Source organism: Mus caroli, unplaced genomic scaffold, assembly GCF_978045245.1.
Source record: "Mus caroli unplaced genomic scaffold, Mus_caroli_1 scaffold_18, whole genome shotgun sequence".
In the NCBI taxonomy this organism is placed as follows: Eukaryota; Metazoa; Chordata; class Mammalia; order Rodentia; family Muridae; genus Mus; species Mus caroli.
The window spans coordinates 79708650-79728485 of NW_028227273.1; the positions used below are offsets into that span (position 1 = coordinate 79708650).

At 46.4% G+C, this 19836-nt stretch overlaps 1 protein-coding gene across 1 annotated transcript in view; it reads left to right on the top strand.

Annotated features, from left to right (window-relative positions):
• The window catches only part of Thbs2 (thrombospondin 2), a 28066-nt gene extending 8710 nt beyond the window's left edge, over positions 1–19356 (top strand). Inside the window, exons 6-22 of the mRNA XM_029471613.2 lie at positions 757–897; positions 1583–1679; positions 3139–3309; positions 3550–3726; positions 4519–4692; positions 4873–5000; positions 5077–5229; positions 5998–6216; positions 7759–7866; positions 8484–8643; positions 10684–10802; positions 11470–11704; positions 13347–13574; positions 13982–14253; positions 14784–14881; positions 16013–16152; positions 17372–19356. Coding sequence (XP_029327473.1) covers positions 757–897; positions 1583–1679; positions 3139–3309; positions 3550–3726; positions 4519–4692; positions 4873–5000; positions 5077–5229; positions 5998–6216; positions 7759–7866; positions 8484–8643; positions 10684–10802; positions 11470–11704; positions 13347–13574; positions 13982–14253; positions 14784–14881; positions 16013–16152; positions 17372–17379 — 2628 coding nt within the window. The 3' untranslated portion in view covers positions 17380–19356. The remainder of the gene's footprint in view (positions 1–756; positions 898–1582; positions 1680–3138; positions 3310–3549; positions 3727–4518; positions 4693–4872; positions 5001–5076; positions 5230–5997; positions 6217–7758; positions 7867–8483; positions 8644–10683; positions 10803–11469; positions 11705–13346; positions 13575–13981; positions 14254–14783; positions 14882–16012; positions 16153–17371) is intronic.
• The last annotated feature ends 480 nt before the right edge of the window (positions 19357–19836 follow it).

The window sequence follows — 19836 nt, forward strand, 5'->3', positions numbered from 1 at the left end:
ATCAGGCCCTTCAGGAATCCTGGCCTACCACAAGTTAGTGAGAGGGAAGATGGAGAGATGTTAAAAGTGTTGCAAATAAAAACAGTCAGGGGACACATGTGCTCTCTAATGATGAGGAACGCATCTCCCAGAGAGTAAAAGACATCCATCTCATGTGAGCAGCTGAGTGTTGAAAGGAGCAGCCACAGGCTTTACAAGTGTCTCTGCCATACAGTTTTGTAAGACTGACAGACATGAATGTGTGTCCTGAAGTGTGTGGAAGCAGGGGACAGTCAAATGCTCCAGAATGAGGGAGGGTTCTGTAGCTTTGAAGAGGGAGAGTCGTATTGTCTTCCAACTGTCCTTTCCTGTAATGCCCCTGACATTGTGAGATATCGGACAGGGACAGGGATATCTCCTCTCAAACACTTCCTGTGCCCACTGTGCACAATGGCGGTCTTTCTTGCATCTATGAGGTATGGTCAGCCCAGGGTTGAGGAGACATCATTAATGGATGACTATGCATTTGATATGATCTGCGAGCAGAGGAGAGGGAGGGTAGCTAGCCATGGAGACTGTCTGTGTAGCTGAACTCCGCAGTGCAGTCTTTGTTGCAAAGTTTATGTGGGTTTGCAGTATCATCTGTCTTAACCAGGCCCCAGTGTCTGCGTGCAGTAGTGTCACACCTACACCCGATGTTTGCACTGCTAGACCTAAGCTTCTCCTCAGTGAAGGAAGGCCTTTGATTCTTCTCCTATCTCTCATCTCTGTTTCCAGTCTAGTGATAACCAGTTCCTCTTGGAGCTCATTGGGGGCCCTCTAAAGACAAGAAACATGTCAGCCTGTGTGCAGGAGGGCCGAATCTTTGCAGAAAATGAAACCTGGGTTGTGGATAGTTGTACCACATGCACCTGCAAGGTGAGTTCCAGAGATGAGTCCTCCTGGAGGCAGATATGCCCTGCACAGGGTAGGCATGCTCAAACTGACATTCACAGATCTTAATGGCTGGCAATGGCCTGCTCAGCACATAAGTATAAATGATGTTCACATACATAGGAGGCTCAGTAAGAGAGCCTTAAACATGGAAGTCCACACAAATATAACTTGGACCTCTTTGTGCTGTGCACAAAGACATCACAACCCAGAGGGTGAAATGGCTTGTTCAGCATTTTTCTGTGGAGAGAATCAGTGGGAACCAAGCTGCCTCAGTGTTCCTCTGGTTTGCATTTGATCCCACTCAACTCTGACAGGGCCTCAGTGCTCAGGAGAGATGACGAGAAAGTGCAGATGGTTTAGTTTCTCCTGATTGTCCCCTGTCCTTGTGTTGACCTCAGTTATCCGGCGATCTGAGACTACTCTGTCATTCTTTTTCTTCCCCACTCAGAAGATTCAAAAGCTGGTGCTGTCATCTCTCTGCTCATAGTGGGAGGACAGAGTGTGGGTGCTCAGAGAGTCCCCTGGGGCCTGGTCAAACCCTATATTTGAAGTAGGATTTGGAGTCAGAAAAATATCTAGCCATCCTACTGACCTTCCCCATCCAGCTCCTGGGACAATGCCCATTATGGTAAAGGACTGTTTTCCATATGTTTCTCTATACTTTCAGAAATTTAAAACAGTCTGCCATCAGATCACCTGCTCACCTGCAACTTGTGCCAACCCATCTTTTGTGGAAGGCGAGTGCTGTCCATCCTGTTCACACTGTAAGTCCCCTGTGGTGAGCATGTTGTGAGTCTTAGTGTCTGATAATTTGTTCTGTGGCTTGAATAGAGGAGGGTGAGGTCCAGATTCCTAGAGATAGGCAGTGGAGGGGAGCAGAGGGTGGCTAGGCCCCGCTTCAGCCACTAGCCAGTGGCCAGGAAGCCATTGAGAGTTCTAGAAGTTAAGTGTCTGCAGCTGTCCTGTTCTGGCTCATCCCAGACAAGGAGTGCCCCAGCAATCCTGCAGGGACCAAAGTTCCAACTCCCAGGCCAAGAAGGCGGCCCTCATGTCAGTAGCCGCTGAGTCAGGAGCTGCAGCTAGACCTAGGCTGAGTGAACAGTTGTGCCCAAACCCATGATATAGTAAATAAACACAAAATTCAGAGACTCTTACTCAATGAGGGATTCAAGTAACAGAGACATGGTCCAAGTGACCCAGACTGGGACCATGGGGGAGCCAGTTCTGTGAGGTCCGACACTGTGGAGACAGAGCAGGCCGGACATCAGGAGCCTGGAGGCTCAGATGCACTTTAGAAGTGCCCAAGCTGCTCCACTCAGAATCCCCCATTCATCTGTGGATCCCTGTGTCAGTGCTTTGGATCTGGCTTCCAGTGGTGCTCAATGGTGGCTCCCCAGCATGAGTGGGAAGCCCTTCCCACTCAGTCACCATCTCTGAGTGTTCGGGATGCCTTTGGCCTGTCTTTATCCTGGTCTTTCCTTTTGGTGTGTTTCCAGAATCCCAGCTACCTGCTCCATACAGCAATGCTAATACCACAGTGCTGGGTGCTCGAGTCTGCTTCCCCTATATTGGCAAGGGCAAGGGCACAATAGACTGACAGCTAGGATGTCTGTCCTTGGTGTTGTCTATGCGGCTGCTCTCCTTTCCTTCTTCCATTATCCAAAGGGACCCTACTGAGAGACCCCTACTAAGGGACATCTACTAAAAGACCTACTATGTATGTACTTTACCTTTAGCCCAAGCCCCAGCATAAGTAAACCATACCCTATGTGTCTATAAAAATTTTATTCCAGAGAGTTGCCTTTGTATGGAATTTTTGTTCAAGTGTTTGGAAATAAACTATGCAGCTTCTAATTTCAACCAGTGGTTGGTTGGCATGTTGTTACCTCATACAAGTCAATAGAAGCTATGTAGAAATGGCCTCTTGGTGACCTTGAAAACGTCTCCTGTAGATAAGATTCAGCATTCTTTTTCCTTTTTTGGAGCCAGCTTCTCTAAACAGATCTAGATTACTTGTTCCTCATTACCCAGCATTCTCTTCCTTTTGAAGACACTTAAGCTTACCCAGGTGGTGGGCTCTTCCCATAGACCCTTCTTCCTGCCAAGCTCTTCCCTATGCAGAAGTCCCCAAAGCAGACCCCATATGGCTGTAGTGCCTGATCTCCCTACGGCTTGTGGAGAGGGAAGACCCAACCTCATGTGTTTGTGTACCTTCTTGGCTAGCTGCAGACAGCGATGAGGGCTGGTCTCCGTGGGCAGAGTGGACCGAGTGTTCTGTCACCTGTGGCTCTGGGACCCAGCAGAGAGGCCGGTCTTGTGATGTCACCAGCAACACCTGCCTGGGCCCCTCCATTCAGACAAGGACATGCAGCCTGGGCAAATGTGATACGAGAAGTGAGTGTCCCGGGTGGTTCCTCATATGGGTATGCCAACAGCAGCTATTTGATGGTGTCTGGAGGTTGTGTCCCCAGGGGAAGGTTTTTCCAGGTGAGAAGCTTTCTCCTGGGTGAGGCCGTGCTCTCGCTACAGCCCTCTCCAGTGGAAACGGGGATTAGTTGGAAAGACAGATCTTGGGGTTTGCCCAGTGCAGGGTCACAGCCTGGGATGCTGACCTCTTTGTGTTTCCTGTGCCAGTCCGTCAGAATGGAGGCTGGAGTCACTGGTCACCCTGGTCTTCATGCTCCGTGACTTGTGGAGTTGGCAATGTCACCCGCATACGTCTCTGCAACTCACCAGTGCCCCAAATGGGTGGCAAGAACTGCAAGGGCAGCGGCCGGGAAACCAAACCCTGTCAGCGTGATCCATGCCCAAGTGAGTAGGTGCTGTTGGCAATGTCGTAGAGCTGACAGCTGCTGGTCACTAAGGCCTGTTCCATCCTAATCTGGTTACTAAATCAAAAGCCAGTGCAGCTTCGGCAGTGTGGATGTGACTGCTCTGTTGCTCTGATGTCGGTGGCCACCTCTGGTTCTACACCCTGATTTCCTGAATTAGCCTGAAGGTCTCTGTATCTTGCACAGATCAGTCAAGTGGACAGAGACCGTCACCTACAAAAAAAAATAAGCTAGAATGTGAACTTGAACCTGAAGTTCAGGACAGGGCTTTATGTGTCTTAGTCACACCAAGGTACAGCTTAGGGGACTCACAGCTTAGTATACCAGGATATCCGCAGGTAGGCTGAGTCCTCACAGTACACTGGAGGCAGGGGGATTGCCTTCATAACAGGTAATCCACCCAGATCTTCACTGCCTCCTGCCCAGTGCAATAAGAATCAGTCCCACAAAGTCTTCTAGACTTGGAGGCTGGTCTATTCTTCATGCCTGGCTTGGTAAGGAAACTCAGGCTTCTGACTGTAAAAGATTGTAAGAATTTTATTTTAGAGGCAAGAAAATCTATCAGAAACTCTGTAATCAATATTGACTCCCTGAATCATAGCTGTGTAAATCACAGTAGACCAGTCCTCCATTTTCCCTTATACCCCAGTTTCTTCAACTACACTGGAATAGCCAGGATATCGGCCTCATCTTCCTTCTGATCTTGCTATTGGGAATCATATCTGAATCCCTCCATCCCCCTCTCAGTCATCTTCCCTGCTTCTCTCTGTAGTTGATGGCCGCTGGAGCCCCTGGTCCCCTTGGTCAGCCTGCACAGTTACCTGTGCTGGAGGGATCCGTGAGCGCACACGTGTTTGCAACAGCCCTGAGCCCCAGTATGGAGGGAAGGACTGTGTCGGGGATGTGACAGAACACCAAATGTGCAACAAGAGGAGCTGCCCTATTGGTGAGTGTGTGTGTGTGTGTGTGTGTGTGTGTGTGTGTGTGTGTGTGTGTGTGAAAGGAGCTGTTCCATGGGTGACAGGGCATGCGTACTTGAATGTATGTATGTATGTGTACCCATGTGTGTATATGTGTGTGTGTGTGTGTGATCTTGTCTTAGCCCTGTCTCCCATCCTCCATGCAGATGGGTGCTTATCCAACCCGTGTTTTCCTGGAGCCAAGTGCAACAGCTTCCCTGATGGGTCCTGGTCCTGTGGCTCCTGCCCAGTGGGCTTTCTGGGCAATGGTACCCACTGTGAGGACCTGGATGAGGTTGGTACCTCTGCCTTGGGCAGCTGGGTGTCTTATGGAGATCTGGAGAGAGGCTCACTTCTGTTTGTCCTCACAGTGTGCTGTGGTCACAGATATCTGCTTCTCAACTAACAAAGCTCCCCGCTGTGTCAACACCAACCCCGGCTTCCACTGCCTGCCTTGTCCACCACGCTACAAGGGGAACCAGCCCTTCGGTGTTGGCCTGGAGGATGCTAGAACAGAAAAACAAGTAAGTGGTTCTGACCTTGCCTGTATATCTAAAGGCTTGAAAGAGTCTGCCAAGTCTAGGCAAGTGGAGAAGGAATGGAAGGGAAGAGAAAGGGCAGCCTTGTTGGGGGAGGAGCGCAGAGGGGAGCCTTTTCTTACAGAAGCCTCTCGGGCTCTGTTCATCTGCTGCCTCTTCTACCGACACAGAAGAATCCAGATGTTTTCATGCAGAGGGCCCATGACCTTCAGGGTAGCAATGACACCTTGGTCAGTTTTGGATGCTATAGCAGAAGACCAAGGCTGGGTAGGGATACAGGACAAAGATTCATTTCTCACAATTTTAGAGTCTGGAAACACAAGACCAAGGACCAGATACCTAGTTCATGTGTCTGAGTTGTCATTGCATGTCAGAAGCCAGAGGGATGAGGGGAGGGAGGGAAAGAGACAGAGAGAGTGAGCTTGAGCACTGATGAGCTGAAGTTGGAGGGTCCCTGATGACTATACACTTCCAATGAGACTTTGAAGCTATCACACTTGGATGTGTATTCTAATCCATGCCTTGGAGGGTCACAGCAAAGCCATGGCAAGCAGTGTTACACAACAAGTTCAAAAATGATGTTTATATGACTCAGATAACCATTAAAAAAATACTTGTTGGCTTCCTAAGAAATGTCAAAATCTCTGTGTCCTCTCACAATGAGCTAGTCTCTTTGGATTCTCAGGGGTACCCGTGGCCAACTTCTTCCCTAGTAAGTCCTGTCTGTATTTCATATTTCTCTTGATATTCTAGGTGTGTGAGCCAGAGAATCCATGTAAGGACAAGACTCACAGCTGCCACAAGAATGCAGAGTGCATCTACCTGGGCCACTTTAGTGACCCCATGTACAAGTGTGAGTGCCAGATTGGCTACGCAGGTGATGGGCTCATCTGCGGGGAGGACTCAGACCTGGATGGCTGGCCCAACAGCAACCTGGTGTGTGCTACTAATGCCACCTACCACTGCATCAAGGTGAGAGTCACAGTCACCTCAGGCTATGAGCTAGGACTCTGTGCTTCAGTCCCTTCTTGAGCCATTGTCAGGGGTCCGTGTCTTAATCCCTCTCCAGTCAGTATAAAGAGCTGTGCCTCAGCCCCTTTCATAAGTATAGGATTCTGCCACTCCATCTAGTTTCATCAGTGAGGAGTCTGCCCCTCAGTCCTCTTCAGTCAGTGCAAGGGGCTGCCCCACCCCTACCCAGTGTCTCTTCAGTGATTCACTGCCAGGAAAGATTGGGCCAATTGGAAGCAATGATCTAAACAGGGAGACACTCCAAATTATCTTGTTCCTTCCTACACTCTGCATGAAATTCTTACTCTGAGGCTGGACCATGTTAGAGCAACACATCTTCTCACAGCTGAAGGGATGAAGAGAGCATGGGTCTGATGTGCGCTGGGCACAGGCGTCCACTCAGGAGTCCACCTGTAGCACTGAATGCAACTGGGCTCCCTTTTCTTCCCATTCCAGGCATCGTTAGGAAAAGCAGTACATGTTATGAAAAGTACACATGTACACACATGCACACATGCATATGAAAACATACACGATGAAGGTATACACATATATGCGCATACACACTATGTATGTATAAACATACATGCGTACATAATACTGTATGTATACATGCACACTATATATGTATACACACATGTACATAGCATACACACACATACACAATGTATAGGCACACAAGCACACACACTATGCATGTATACACCCATGCATACATGCACACACAGTATATACATATACATATGTACACAAACTATGTATTGAAAATATGTACACTTGCCTGTATACACACACACACACACACACACACACACACTCACACACACACACACACAGACAAGAAAAGGCATCAATGTGGTTGAAACCAAAGCTGCCCTGCCCTGCCCTGCCCTTCTTTAGTCCCTCAGTTGGGTCCCTGCAGCTCATTTGGGTCACAGCACAGTAGACAGAGTAGAGAGGCTTTTATGCTGTTGCATGTCTATCAAATGTGAAGAGCTGGAGTGGTGTTCTTCTCCCTCCTTCTAAGCTTCACTTCAGTGCAGAATTGCAAAGCGTAGACAATGTACAGCTGTGAGAGGGCTTCCTCCTTTGAGACCTGCTGGCCGGTGAGGACTGAGCTTGCACGCATGCTGGAGCTCTTAGTTCATTTGATGAGCTGGGGGAAAGAACAGGATGCTAAGCATCTGGCTCTGCACCTCTCCTGGGACAGGCACCCTCACCTCCCTCTGTTCTCTCAGGTGTCTGATCCCTTCCTGGGGTCTGGGTTCAGAACAGGGCTCCTTTTGTCTCTCCTCATGTGCAGCAGTGACATAATTCCCAGGGTAGGACTCAGAACAGTACATGTCCAGGACAGCTGGCTCCGATGCTCACTCCGCTTCTATCTGAGGACTTGTATCAGATATTTATATCCTTGGCTTCATAATTCTTGTTTTATTTTCCCCGATTTGGAGAGAAGGACCTTTGGAATGCTTTCATGGTTGTTATTCCTCTCCCAAATCACAGGACAACTGCCCCAAACTGCCAAATTCCGGGCAGGAGGATTTTGATAAGGATGGAATCGGAGATGCTTGTGACGAGGATGATGACAATGACGGTGTGAGCGATGAGAAGGTAGGATGAGCGCTGTTCTCAAGCACCGAGAAGTTGGAAGAGATGGGGATTCCAAGGCTGCTCTTCTGACATATTTGTGAACGGCTCCCAAAGGTCACTCATAGAGAAAGTAGTCCCTGAAAATGCTGATTAGTGGGTGCACAGGGCTCCCTGGGGTACAACGCAGAAAGTGCTCATAACTTCCCTTTCCTTAATTGCTTCAAAAGACCTTATTCGCTTCCTTTTCTTCTGGTGCTTGATGCAAGCGGCAGATGCAATCAGAAGGTTTAACATGGGCTCATATAGCTCCCCGAGAATGGCTTCTCTATGGTGAGAGTCCATGCTTTCCCTGCCTTGCCCACATCCATCCACACTCACCTACTGTCTCATCTGTGACTTTCCTGTGAAGGAGAGGAGACTGCCACTTTGCAATAGGAAATCTCAACACTCAGGGAGACAGGACAGCTGTGTATGGAACTGCGAAAACACAGGATGCTGAGCCGGTGCCCGTGCAGGGCTAACTCGCTCATTTTCTTTGCTTCCTTATTGGTGGTCTACACCTGAGTACCGAGTTGCCTTATGGCAGCCTGATTGCCTGGTCTGTGTTCTTTCTGATGTCTTTTTCTGGCGATTTTTAGGACAATTGCCAGCTTCTCTTCAATCCCCGTCAATTAGACTATGACAAGGATGAGGTTGGAGACCGCTGTGACAACTGCCCCTATGTACACAACCCAGCACAGATCGACACAGACAACAATGGCGAGGGGGACGCCTGCTCTGTGGACATTGATGGAGACGGTCAGTGGCTCTGCTCACTTTAGTGATGCAGATCAGGGTTAATGGTTGTAAGTGAGCTAGCACTTTGTGTACTAAGGTTCACAGCCACAAATCAACTAACCATACAGAAAGAGGATGTACAGAACATGCACAGATTTGTAAATTTTAATTTATTTGTGTGTGTGTGAAAGGCAGAGGGTGCTGCCCTGTGTGTGTGGAGGTCAGGAGTTGGTTCTCTCCACCCACCTTCTTGAGGCAGGATCTCTCTGGTTTCTGTTGCACTGTGTACTCTAGACAAACTGTTCTGAGAGCACATAGGTGACTCTCTGTGTCTTCCATACATCTCGCCAGAGAGGTGCTACCAACCACAGATGCTCACTGCTGCATCTGGTTTTTATTTGTTTTGTCTTAATGTGGGTTCTGAGGATCAAACTTGGGTCATCAGGTTTGTGCTGCAAGCACTTGTAGCCACAGAGCTGTCTTACTAACCCCCAGACCTTTACCATGCTGTTCATCTAAACAACGAAATTATAGTATAGAGATGGCTTTTAAGTATGTACAGGATTGTAACTAGATGGTTTGTAAACATCACTTTATTTTGTGTAGTGAATTTGGACATCTGGAGTTTGGTATCTTTGTGGGTCCTGGTAGCAGCCCTCCATGTGTGTCTGGAGCAACTGCAATTCCGAACATTTTAGAAGAGCTCAATGTATCTATATGCTTACGAAAAGGATTCCCTAAATAACTTTTCCCACAAGCCTCAGGTCCATCTTAGAAAAGCACAGCTTTCTGCATTTTCTTTCCTTGCTGTCAGACCCACAGCTGCTTCATCTGACTCTTTCATTGCATCTTCTGCAGTGAATACTCTGTCTAAATCATCCAAGAGCGGCTCCAACTGCTCCGAGAAGGGTATGAGGAGGTTGTTTGTCTTACTTCTACTAGGTTTCTTATTGTTTATTGATAAGGCCTAACCATGGGACCTGGGAACCAAGACAGGTAGAACAACACAGGTGTGCCCCATGAGCTCTGACATATTACTGCAGGCTGACATTTTACCCTGAGATCTGGCGTCCTCTATGCAAGAGCCCAGAGACTGACCACTTAGAACTCAGGCACTGCTCTCTCAGAGTGTCACTGTAGAGCTAGGAGACACTCAGATCACTGCTCTGCTTGACTCCTCTGTGTACCCCATGAGCTTCACCCCCCTCCTCAACAATTCGCAGCCTGGAGCTCCTTCATCCCCTCTGACTCTACCCTGCTATTTAGACCCATCTCAAAGTATACGCTCTTGTAGAACTTTCCAGTCAGCTTCTGCATTCAACCTTAGCCTCAGGACAGCCTCGACCACTCTGCCTTCTTGAAGGTTGATGCAGTTAGCAGGCACCCCATGTCTGTCCTAATGTGGGCTGGTGCCTCTGTTCTGCCAGCTGGGGTGTCAGCTTCTTATACCCTGTCATTTTAAGGGTCCTTTCTGTTTCCCAAAATGGTCTCCTCTTCCTTTGGCTTTATCTTCCTTCAGTTTGCCACTTTATCCTTTTATTATTATTATTATTATTACTATTATTATTATTATTATTATTATTCCTTCAGTACTTTTGGACCTCGTTCCCTATTTTCAGATTTCTAGAACCCTTGTTGATCCATCTGCACCATCACTTCTCTCCCACTGTGTGTAAACGATGAGGAAACATCACCCAGAGGCTCTTGTGTGACTACAGACTTAACTCACTTTCTGAGATCTCAGTGGGAACAGCCAAAACAGCAAGCGCAGAGGCCACACCGCACTTACCCTCTTCTGACTGGGCAGCATTGCCCAGAGAATCCCAAACACTCATTATATTTTAGGTTAAGGGAATTGGATTTTTTTTTTTTTTTGAGACAGGGTCTCACTGGGAATTTGATGTTTAATGGAAAATATATCATATTCTCTTCAATGAATCTAGTAATCTTTAAATTTTTGCCATTTTTCTAGTGAACGCCTGTATGTTATCCAGTATGCTGGGAAAATGATTTACCTTCTCTAAACTCAGCCTGTGCCTACTTTGTTTCTTTCACCAACAGATGTTTTCAATGAGCGAGACAATTGTCCATATGTCTACAACACTGACCAGAGAGACACAGATGGTGATGGTGTGGGTGACCACTGTGACAATTGTCCTCTGATGCACAACCCAGATCAGGTGATGAGATGTGTCCAAACAGGGCTCTGTGATCCCCAGCTGTTGCCTCGAGATGAGCCTTGAGGGTGACCCATCTCCAGAGCAGGGTGTTCCTCATCCTTAAACAGCTTCATAAAGGTGCTCCTGTGGGGTTCTCTTCTGCCCTGCCACGAATGACAACATAGCTTGCTATAAGCTCAGCTGAAACATCTTACAGAGACCAAATCTAAGCACATTATATCCAGGTGGCCCCAGGCCAAGGGAGGAAGTGACTTCCCCACACTGTCTGGGGGAAAATTAGTCTCCATGGTTATCCAGAGGCAAACCCAGAACTAGCTACATTTCCAGGCTTGCCTTTGGAAGGGACCTGAAGAATGTGACCAGGAATATAGTCTGCAGAGTATACAGTAATGGTAGAGAAAGTGGTTCCTATGGTACCCGAGTGGTAGTTAGCTATAGGAAGTCCCCTATGAGATGGGGCACTGGCTAGGAAAGCCTGCACCCAGGAGCCTCCAATCCAAGCTCTCTTCTGTGAGGACAGCAAGTGAGCCATCATACCCCATTTTTGTACCTCATCCCCCAGTGCTGGCCTGTACCAAGAGGGGGTGTGTCTCTAGTCTAGTCCCCGAGTCTTCCTGTGCTTCCTCAGGGAGTATTCATGGTGCTCACTTGGTGCTCTGTCCCCCAGATCGATCAGGACAATGATCTCGTTGGAGACCAGTGTGATAACAATGAGGACATAGATGATGACGGCCACCAGAACAACCAAGACAACTGCCCATACATCTCCAACTCCAACCAGGCTGACCATGACAACGACGGCAAGGGCGATGCCTGCGACTCTGATGATGACAACGATGGTGTTCCAGATGACAGGGACAACTGTCGGCTTGTGTTCAACCCAGACCAGGAAGACTCAGACGGTGGGTGCCTTCTTCAGTTCACATGTGCCTTGCAAACCGCACGAGCAGTCCCACAGAGGCAGAACTCCAGTTTGGAAGCTCAAAAATCAGCAGGATGGCTATCTAAGGGTGCTGGGCACAGGGTTGGCTGATTGTCTGTCTAGCCTGCCTGAAGCTTCAGCTTCCTCTTGTGTGTTTAATATTCCACCAATGATAGAGGTGAGGTTTGTTTGTGAGTGCCAGGAAGAGGAAACCTTTCGGCTTCCGGGTACTTTTGAAAACCTTTGGCAAACACTTTGAAAGAGATGAAGTTCACTGAATGCAGCCAGTGGCAGGATGGGGAGAGGATTTATAAATAGGGGAGGTGGGACGTGGAAGGTCTTGCACATCAGTGGTCTGTAGCTGTGCAGGCGCTGGAGGATGTCACACACCAGGAAGACCGCAGTCCTGAATAACAAAGTGCACAGCTGCGCTTGCTGATAGGCTGGTCTCTAACTCCCTCCCAATGGGCAGGATGATCCAAGCTCTCTTTGGAACACACTTATCCTGAACAAATGGAGACCAGGAGTCCTGGGGTGTTGAGCCAATGTGACTCAGAAGCACGTGAAAAGACTGGCCAGGGCCCAAGGGCAGCTGCAGCATTCTCCCAGCACAGGAAAGAATGCTTTCAGCAGAGAGCCCCCAGCTTGATGCAGACACTGGTGCAGACAGTGGGAGGTGGCCTTTGGCTCACCTAGGAAGGGGACTGGGAAGAAGAGGTGAGGGGTATTTTTATTACTTTTAAGATGCTGTTGCCAAGGCTGGGGAATAGATTAATTGGTAAAGCACTTGCCTAGTGTGGAAACTCAGCACTACATAGACAAGGCATAGTGATGCGTGCCTATACTGGGAGGGAGAAGCAAGAGGACCATTAAAAAATCATCCTTGGCTCAATATTGGCAGTTTGAGATGAGCCTGTGCTGAGATCCTGTCTCAATAAAAGAAAATGCCTGTACATCTAATTATGTTTCCCACAGTGGGGAGCCTACAGTATTGAATACCAGAACTGAAAATTGGTTTGAAGAATGGGGAAATCAAGATATCAATCTAGATACCAAATATGGTTTCTTTTCTTCCTTTTGAAATAAGAGGTCACAGCAGAGTGCCTGGTTAACTCCATCGCCTCTGCCTTTGGGCATCTTACTGTGGCCAAGGACAGGTCAGCTGTAAGGTAAGGCATGACCTAGCCCCCTTTGCAGACCAACCTCATTGGGTCTGATCTCCCTAGGGGAAGTCATGTGTGCTGGAAAGGTTCTACTTTAAGTGCCAAATAAATTAAAATGGCTCCAGTTACTGAGAATGACAGTGAAAAGTGAGCTTAGAGAGACATTAGCAGCAGCCAACTTTCTGTTTTCAACTTTGAATTTAGGGAACAGAGCTTGGGCTTATCGCACTATTCTTGGCTGTAGTGTTTGCAGTGAGGATGTTTTTAAAAGCATCCCTGGGATTGCCTTATAGCTTTACAAGCTCAGTGTTTTGTAGGCAGTTGACCCTCAAACCACAATTAATTACAAGGTGCACAGCCTCAAATCTTACAGACCCAGAGGTCTCTGTTTATACACACGAAGGGAAATGCAAACCACCTAACTTGTCCCCCTTGTGTTCATTTCTTCCTTATCCATAGGTGACGGCCGAGGTGATATTTGTAAAGATGACTTTGACAATGATAATGTCCCAGATATTGATGATGTGTGCCCTGAGAACAATGCCATCACTGAGACAGACTTCAGAAACTTCCAGATGGTCCCTCTGGATCCCAAGGGGACCACACAAATTGATCCCAACTGGGTAATTCGTCACCAAGGCAAAGAGCTGGTGCAGACAGCAAACTCAGACCCTGGCATCGCTGTAGGTGAGCCTGAGATCCTGTGGGTGGTTCAGAGAGACCATGTGGTCAGGATTCAGGATAATTTTTCTGGTAGCCTTACCCTTCCTTGGTATGTGGGATAGTCTCCCTTCATAATCTGGTTAAGGGCTCTGGGAAAGCACAGGTTTGCCACTCTCTGGCCTATGGAATTTGGTGTTCAGTAAGCCAGCTCATGTTATGGACTCTCTGAAACAATACATGATACACTGGAGCTTCTGTCACAAAACTGTCAACTGGGTCACAACTCCTTTTGCTGCTCTCTCAGTGAAGAGCAGAGGTTATCTAAGTTAATCTAAGCTCTTCAGATCCACGTTTCTGTGAGAGGGACTTCTGACGTCCCCAATGTGCTTTTCCCTGGGCCACCAGACCATCCATGTCTTCTCTGCACTCAGGTTTCGATGAGTTTGGGTCTGTGGACTTCAGTGGCACTTTCTATGTCAACACTGACCGGGATGATGACTATGCTGGCTTTGTCTTTGGCTATCAGTCAAGCAGCCGCTTCTATGTGGTGATGTGGAAGCAGGTGACCCAGACCTACTGGGAAGACAAGCCCAGTCGGGCTTACGGCTACTCTGGTGTGTCACTCAAAGTGGTAAACTCCACGACTGGTACTGGCGAGCACCTGAGGAATGCTCTGTGGCACACGGGAAACACAGAAGGCCAGGTGAGGGACGGGGCAGTTGATGACCGTTTCCAGACAGACCCTGCACTCCTAACCTGTTCCAAAGAGATACCCTTCTGCCCTTAATTTTAATCAAATAATAATCATTTTAATAGTTGGTGTCGAATACCTACTTTATTAAGCACGAAATGCCCAGTGCTTCAGAAAACATGGTTGGCAAGACTGAACACATGTCCAGTCTTTTGCAGAGACAGGACTTACAGTGTCAGTTCTGTTCATAGCTCTACATCCAAGAAGCAGAAGATATGAATTCAGATCCATGACTCTCTGGGTCAAGTGTTCATGCTCTTAGTGTTAACACACCCAACACTGGACTTAGGTGCACACTGTAGTCTCCCATAGCTGTGCATAGTAGGGTAGATGATACAGCATTTGAAAGTAGAACATACAAAATAAAATGTATGTACTAGGGAGGTAGTACAGCAAGTGGAGTATTACTTTGCACAGTCCAGGGTGAGAAGAATGGTAGGGAGGCACATAGCTCACCTTTCAACACTGCTCCTATTCCACAGGTCCGGACTCTATGGCATGACCCCAAAAACATTGGCTGGAAAGACTACACTGCCTACAGGTGGCACCTGATTCACAGGCCTAAGACAGGCTACATGAGGTAAGGGCAATTGCACATTTTCAGTGGTAGGCTTCATCCCAGTGGGTCGGCTAATCTTTTCCATTAAACAACCAGTCTGCCTTTCCATTGGATGGCCAGATAGATTTTTCATCAGATGGATGGATAGTCTGTTACCCATTGCATAGATAACTTTTCCATTGGATGGACAATTTGCTTTCTCTGTCTACCTTCCTATTGGAGAATATCAATAAGTAACTATGCTGTAATGAGCACTTTTATATTCTTCTCTGGATTCCTTAGTTTTAAATGCCCTTTCTCATCTATTTTGCATCCTTTCTATACATTACTTACTTTAAAAAACCTGAAAAGTAAGCCATGTCTTAAATACTTATTGGCTGATATGCAAACTACCCCACACTCATCTGGATGGAATCCACCTTTTTTTGTAGATGATAAGCAAATAATCTTCCACTTAGTCTCACCCCTGTTGGCTATCTGGTGTCTGCAGATCCCTGAGGTTCTGGGTGTGTGTGTGGCGGGGAGGGGGTGTAATGTCCCTGCAAAGAGGTCCCATCTGTCATGTGTTCCATCAGGAAATTCTGAGGGATCACTACCCATTCTGAGCCAGGGAGATGAGACTCGGGATCTTCAGGGAAAATGAAAGCTTTGGGAGCCACACTCAGGGAGGACCTGGCTCTAAGGAAGAGAAACAGGCACACACACCCCCTCCCAACACAGACACACACACACATTCAAGAAACATCCTTTACTCTTTACACTGCCTTGGCTCTTAAAGGTAACACTGCACTTTGTAGTCACTGGCTTATGCAGCCATTTACATCCAAGGGTGCAGCAGCTCTGCCTGTGAGAAGGAACGGGCTCTGCTGCATGACAGGAGTTGTTGTTCCTAAAGGGAAAGCAAGTCCTGTTCAGACCCTGAGCAGAGAGTGGGGCTACCGATCCCTTTTGGGGTGTCTGGGTGTCACTCTATGGTAGATCAGAGAGCACTTGAATAGCATATACAAGGCCATGCTTTCATCCTTAGCACTAAACAGGGAGACTAGATTCCTCCTAGCCAACAACTGGCATTTAAAACCAATGATAGACCACTGGAGAATGTGCTTCTGAGTTCAAGTTCTCTTTTGTCTTTTACTTCCTTGCCTGTTTTAGAGTCTTAGTGCACGAAGGAAAGCAAGTCATGGCTGACTCAGGACCAATTTATGACCAAACCTATGCTGGTGGAAGGCTGGGCCTGTTTGTCTTCTCCCAAGAGATGGTCTATTTCTCGGACCTAAAGTATGAGTGCAGAGGTGAGTATGTGTTCCCATCAGGGAAGTGGTCCCACAGGACCAGGAGGGACTGGCATCCATTTTTCTGCCTACAGAGGCTTCATTCCAGGGAAATGAACTATTGCTATGAGCTGGGGCTTCTGCCCTTCCCAGCAAAGATGTGGTTTAGGGATATAGTTCCTTCCTTCCTTCCTTCCTTCCTTCCTTCCTTCCTTCCTTCCTTCCTTCCTTCCTTCCTTCCTTCCTCCCTCCCTCCCTCCCTCCTTCCTTCCTTCCTTCCTTCCTCTTTTCTTTCTTTCCTTCCTTCTTCCTTTATTCTTCTTCCTTCTCCTCCTCCTTTCTTCTTCACTTTCTTCCTTGATGGTTCTTTTGTTTTAAATTGAATCTGAATGTCTTTGGTAGTACAAATACTTTCTGACCTCCACAGGCTGTAACTGGCACTGTACTGAGTCCTAGAGCTTTTTGTTTCCATACTTCCTGATTTTCTAGGGTCATTTTAGATTACTATCTCTACTAAAAATTGAAATAAGAAAGGAAAGGAAGGGGAAAGGATAGGAAGGAGGAAGGAAAGAAGATGGAATAGAAGTGAGGGAGGAAAGGCGGCCCCTTCTTAGTTATGCCACTAGAAGTTAGTTTATCTGAACCAAAATATAAACCTGAAAGCAAACTTGACCAGTCAAGTCTAATGACATGCCTTTTACAGAGATCAGTAAAGCTCAAAAATGTTTCTCAATGCTTATGCATTGAAAATGATACACACATCAAGGAGAAGTAAGGCCAAGGACATTGTTTTCTCTCCTTCTTCCACTGAAGATCTTTACACATGTCACTATTCCACTGAAGAGATTTCTTTTTTCTTAATTTATCCACCCATTAATACATCCATCTACATATGCATCTTTCTAAACAGCTATTTATCCATCTATCCATCCAAATGCCTACTTATCCATCTGTCCATTCACCCTTCTGTCTTTCTATCTATTCACTCATCTACTTGTTTGTCCACACAGCTCTCTGTCATTTATCAATCTGTTCTACTTATTTATCTCATGTATGCAATCCTAAAGTTAAAATAATGGTATCTGAGGCCATGTATGTAGTATTAGCCCTGGGGAGCCCTGAGGCCAGTCTGAACTACATAGTGAATTCTGGGCTACAACTGTGAGATAGAAAAACAAGGAAACATAGTAAAACACCCCCTAGTTGTTTCTTCCTAATCTTGTTGCTCCTTCTCTTCTAGATGCCTAGAGAGCAGGGCTCCAGCTCCAGCAATGTGCTGCAAACACCCCTTCTTAGACACATCAGTCCATCTTGGCACTTGTGGCTTTTCTGTCATTTGGCATTTCCTGTTTCTTGACCTTAACTGAGTGGATCTACACCTCCTTCATCAGCACCAAGTCCAAGTGTCTTCAAAGGATAAACATCAATTGCACTCCAAGAGCTTCCAGCCTGCTGCTGGAAAACAGTTGGATGAGATATGAGGCTCACTGTGGAGCGAAGACCGAGCCTGCCGCTGTGTTGCCTTTTCTTGTTTGTTTAAAAAGAATGACGTTTACATGTAAATGTAATGACTTGCAGTATTTATGTGTATATGGAGTTGAAGGGAGTATTGTGTTTAAGTCATTCTCATAAATTAAGCATGAAAAATATGGCTCACCTACCTTCAGTGCTTAATGTTGTCACTGTTTTTGGATTCGTGCTGTTCTATAATAACACCACAAATCCTGTGAGGCTGAACAGGAAGAAAGATCAGGTGAACTCGGCTGCAGTAAGGAAGAGGCCAGAAGACAGTCATGGGAGACTGTGGCCCCTTGTCCAGTGAAATTGAAACATTAACTAATTAGAACATAGAAAGTGATCGAAAAGTTAGAAGAAAAGCAGTTCTCACTTGGCCACAGTTAAAGCTGACTTGACAGAGACAAAGAAGCCGCATCCTGGCAAAGGGAAATATTTCAGGGTTCCAGCTGTAGGCTTCTCAGGGCTTTCAGAAGAAAACCTCGGCAGAGGCAATGTCCATTTCAGCTGCCTGCCTGGGTTGGGCATGGAAAGCATACCTGGCTGGACGTCATCAGGCTTTGCATACTGACTGCTAGGATCTCGGTCTGGGCATCCTTTCCTGTCTCTGCTGCTAGGAAACAGCCTGGCAGATAAGTTGGCAGATGCGCTTTGGTACCCTGCACCTACTCTAGGCTTTAGAAGGATGCAAAAGCTGCTTTTGCCGAATTTGGTAACGCATTGCCTTAAGGTTCCAGGTACGGCTCTTTTGTTAATATTTATTAAATGATTTGGAATATAGCTCCACTCATCAATAATTTATTTTAAACATACAAAGTAACAAGTATGTAGTATATAATTTCTAGAAATAAGCATATGACAAGGATATAATGATATAAAGACACACTTACAAATATCTGCTGTTTGAAATACAAGGATTTATGTCATGATAGAATGGAACCTTAATATGCATCCTTACCAATAATTTTAATTCAGTTCTTTGTACTATTATCTATTTGTTGTATATAGGTTCTTTTTATTTTAATGCTTAAGGAAACATCATTTGTTTTTTCCAGACACACCCATTAATCAGTCACATCATTACAGACATATGCTTGATTTATTTTATTTTGTTTTTGTTTTGTTTTAAGCTGCATGATCTCCCAGCAGAAAGTACTGCCTCTCTCACTTCACATGAGTTCAGTGGAAGTCTATTTTGTCCCTCTGGTGGGGTAGTTCACAGTCCCCTTTCTAGTAATGGCAACTGCATTTCTAAGTTAGACAGAAAGAATCCATGATTTTGATCTGAGTTTCCACAATTTGTCTAGATGGAGTTATTTGTGTTGGAATCTCTGAGGGTGAGTTTCCTCGTTTCTTGTTATCCTGCACTTTTTAGATTTTTGTGGAACTGTATTCCCAAGGCCAGCACAGGGTCAGGAGACTTCTGGCCATGAGGGTGTGAAGAACATTTAGGCTCTCACGTGGGCATTTGGTTCAATGGTACAAGGTGGTGGGGGCAATGTGAATACATTCAATGTACCATATTATTTTTGTAAATTATTTATGTAGTTTTTTTTAAAAAACAGAAGCTTCTCATATACGTTAATGAAACATTGTTTTTTTTTTTTTTTGCCAAAGATTGTAAATATTTATTTATTTGTTCATTGGGTTAAATTTCACCACTAAAACCCCTCATTTAGCTATAGCTTCATTTTTATACCAAAGATTATCAACAGCAAATAAATTATAAAAAGGTTTCTGTAAATGAATCTCTCTCCCTTTTTTAAAAGAAGTAGTGGGATTCCTTCTGGAGGGTGTTGGGCATCTTACCCAGGGAGAACTGATATTTTGATTCTTGAAACTGGCTGCAAGTTTTCCCAGTATGTGTGCAGGGTTCAAAGCAGTTGTCTTTGACATAGGTCTTCCTTCAATAGAAGTCCCCAGAGTGCACATTACTCAGTCACTCAGCAGTGCCCCAGCTGCTGGTCCTCATTGTTAGACAGGAGCATGACTTAGACAGGAGTTAGACCTTCCATGACTCCAACAAGAATCCCTAAAGGACTCAGAAAAGGCTGAGGCACAAGGGGTGGCTCATGAACATTCAGTCTCTACTGCCTCTATGATCCCAAGTAGAGGAAAGAGCAAAGACCAGAGAGCACTCAGAAAAGCAAATGTTGTCTGGTGCAAAGACTGGCGATCACAGCACTGCAG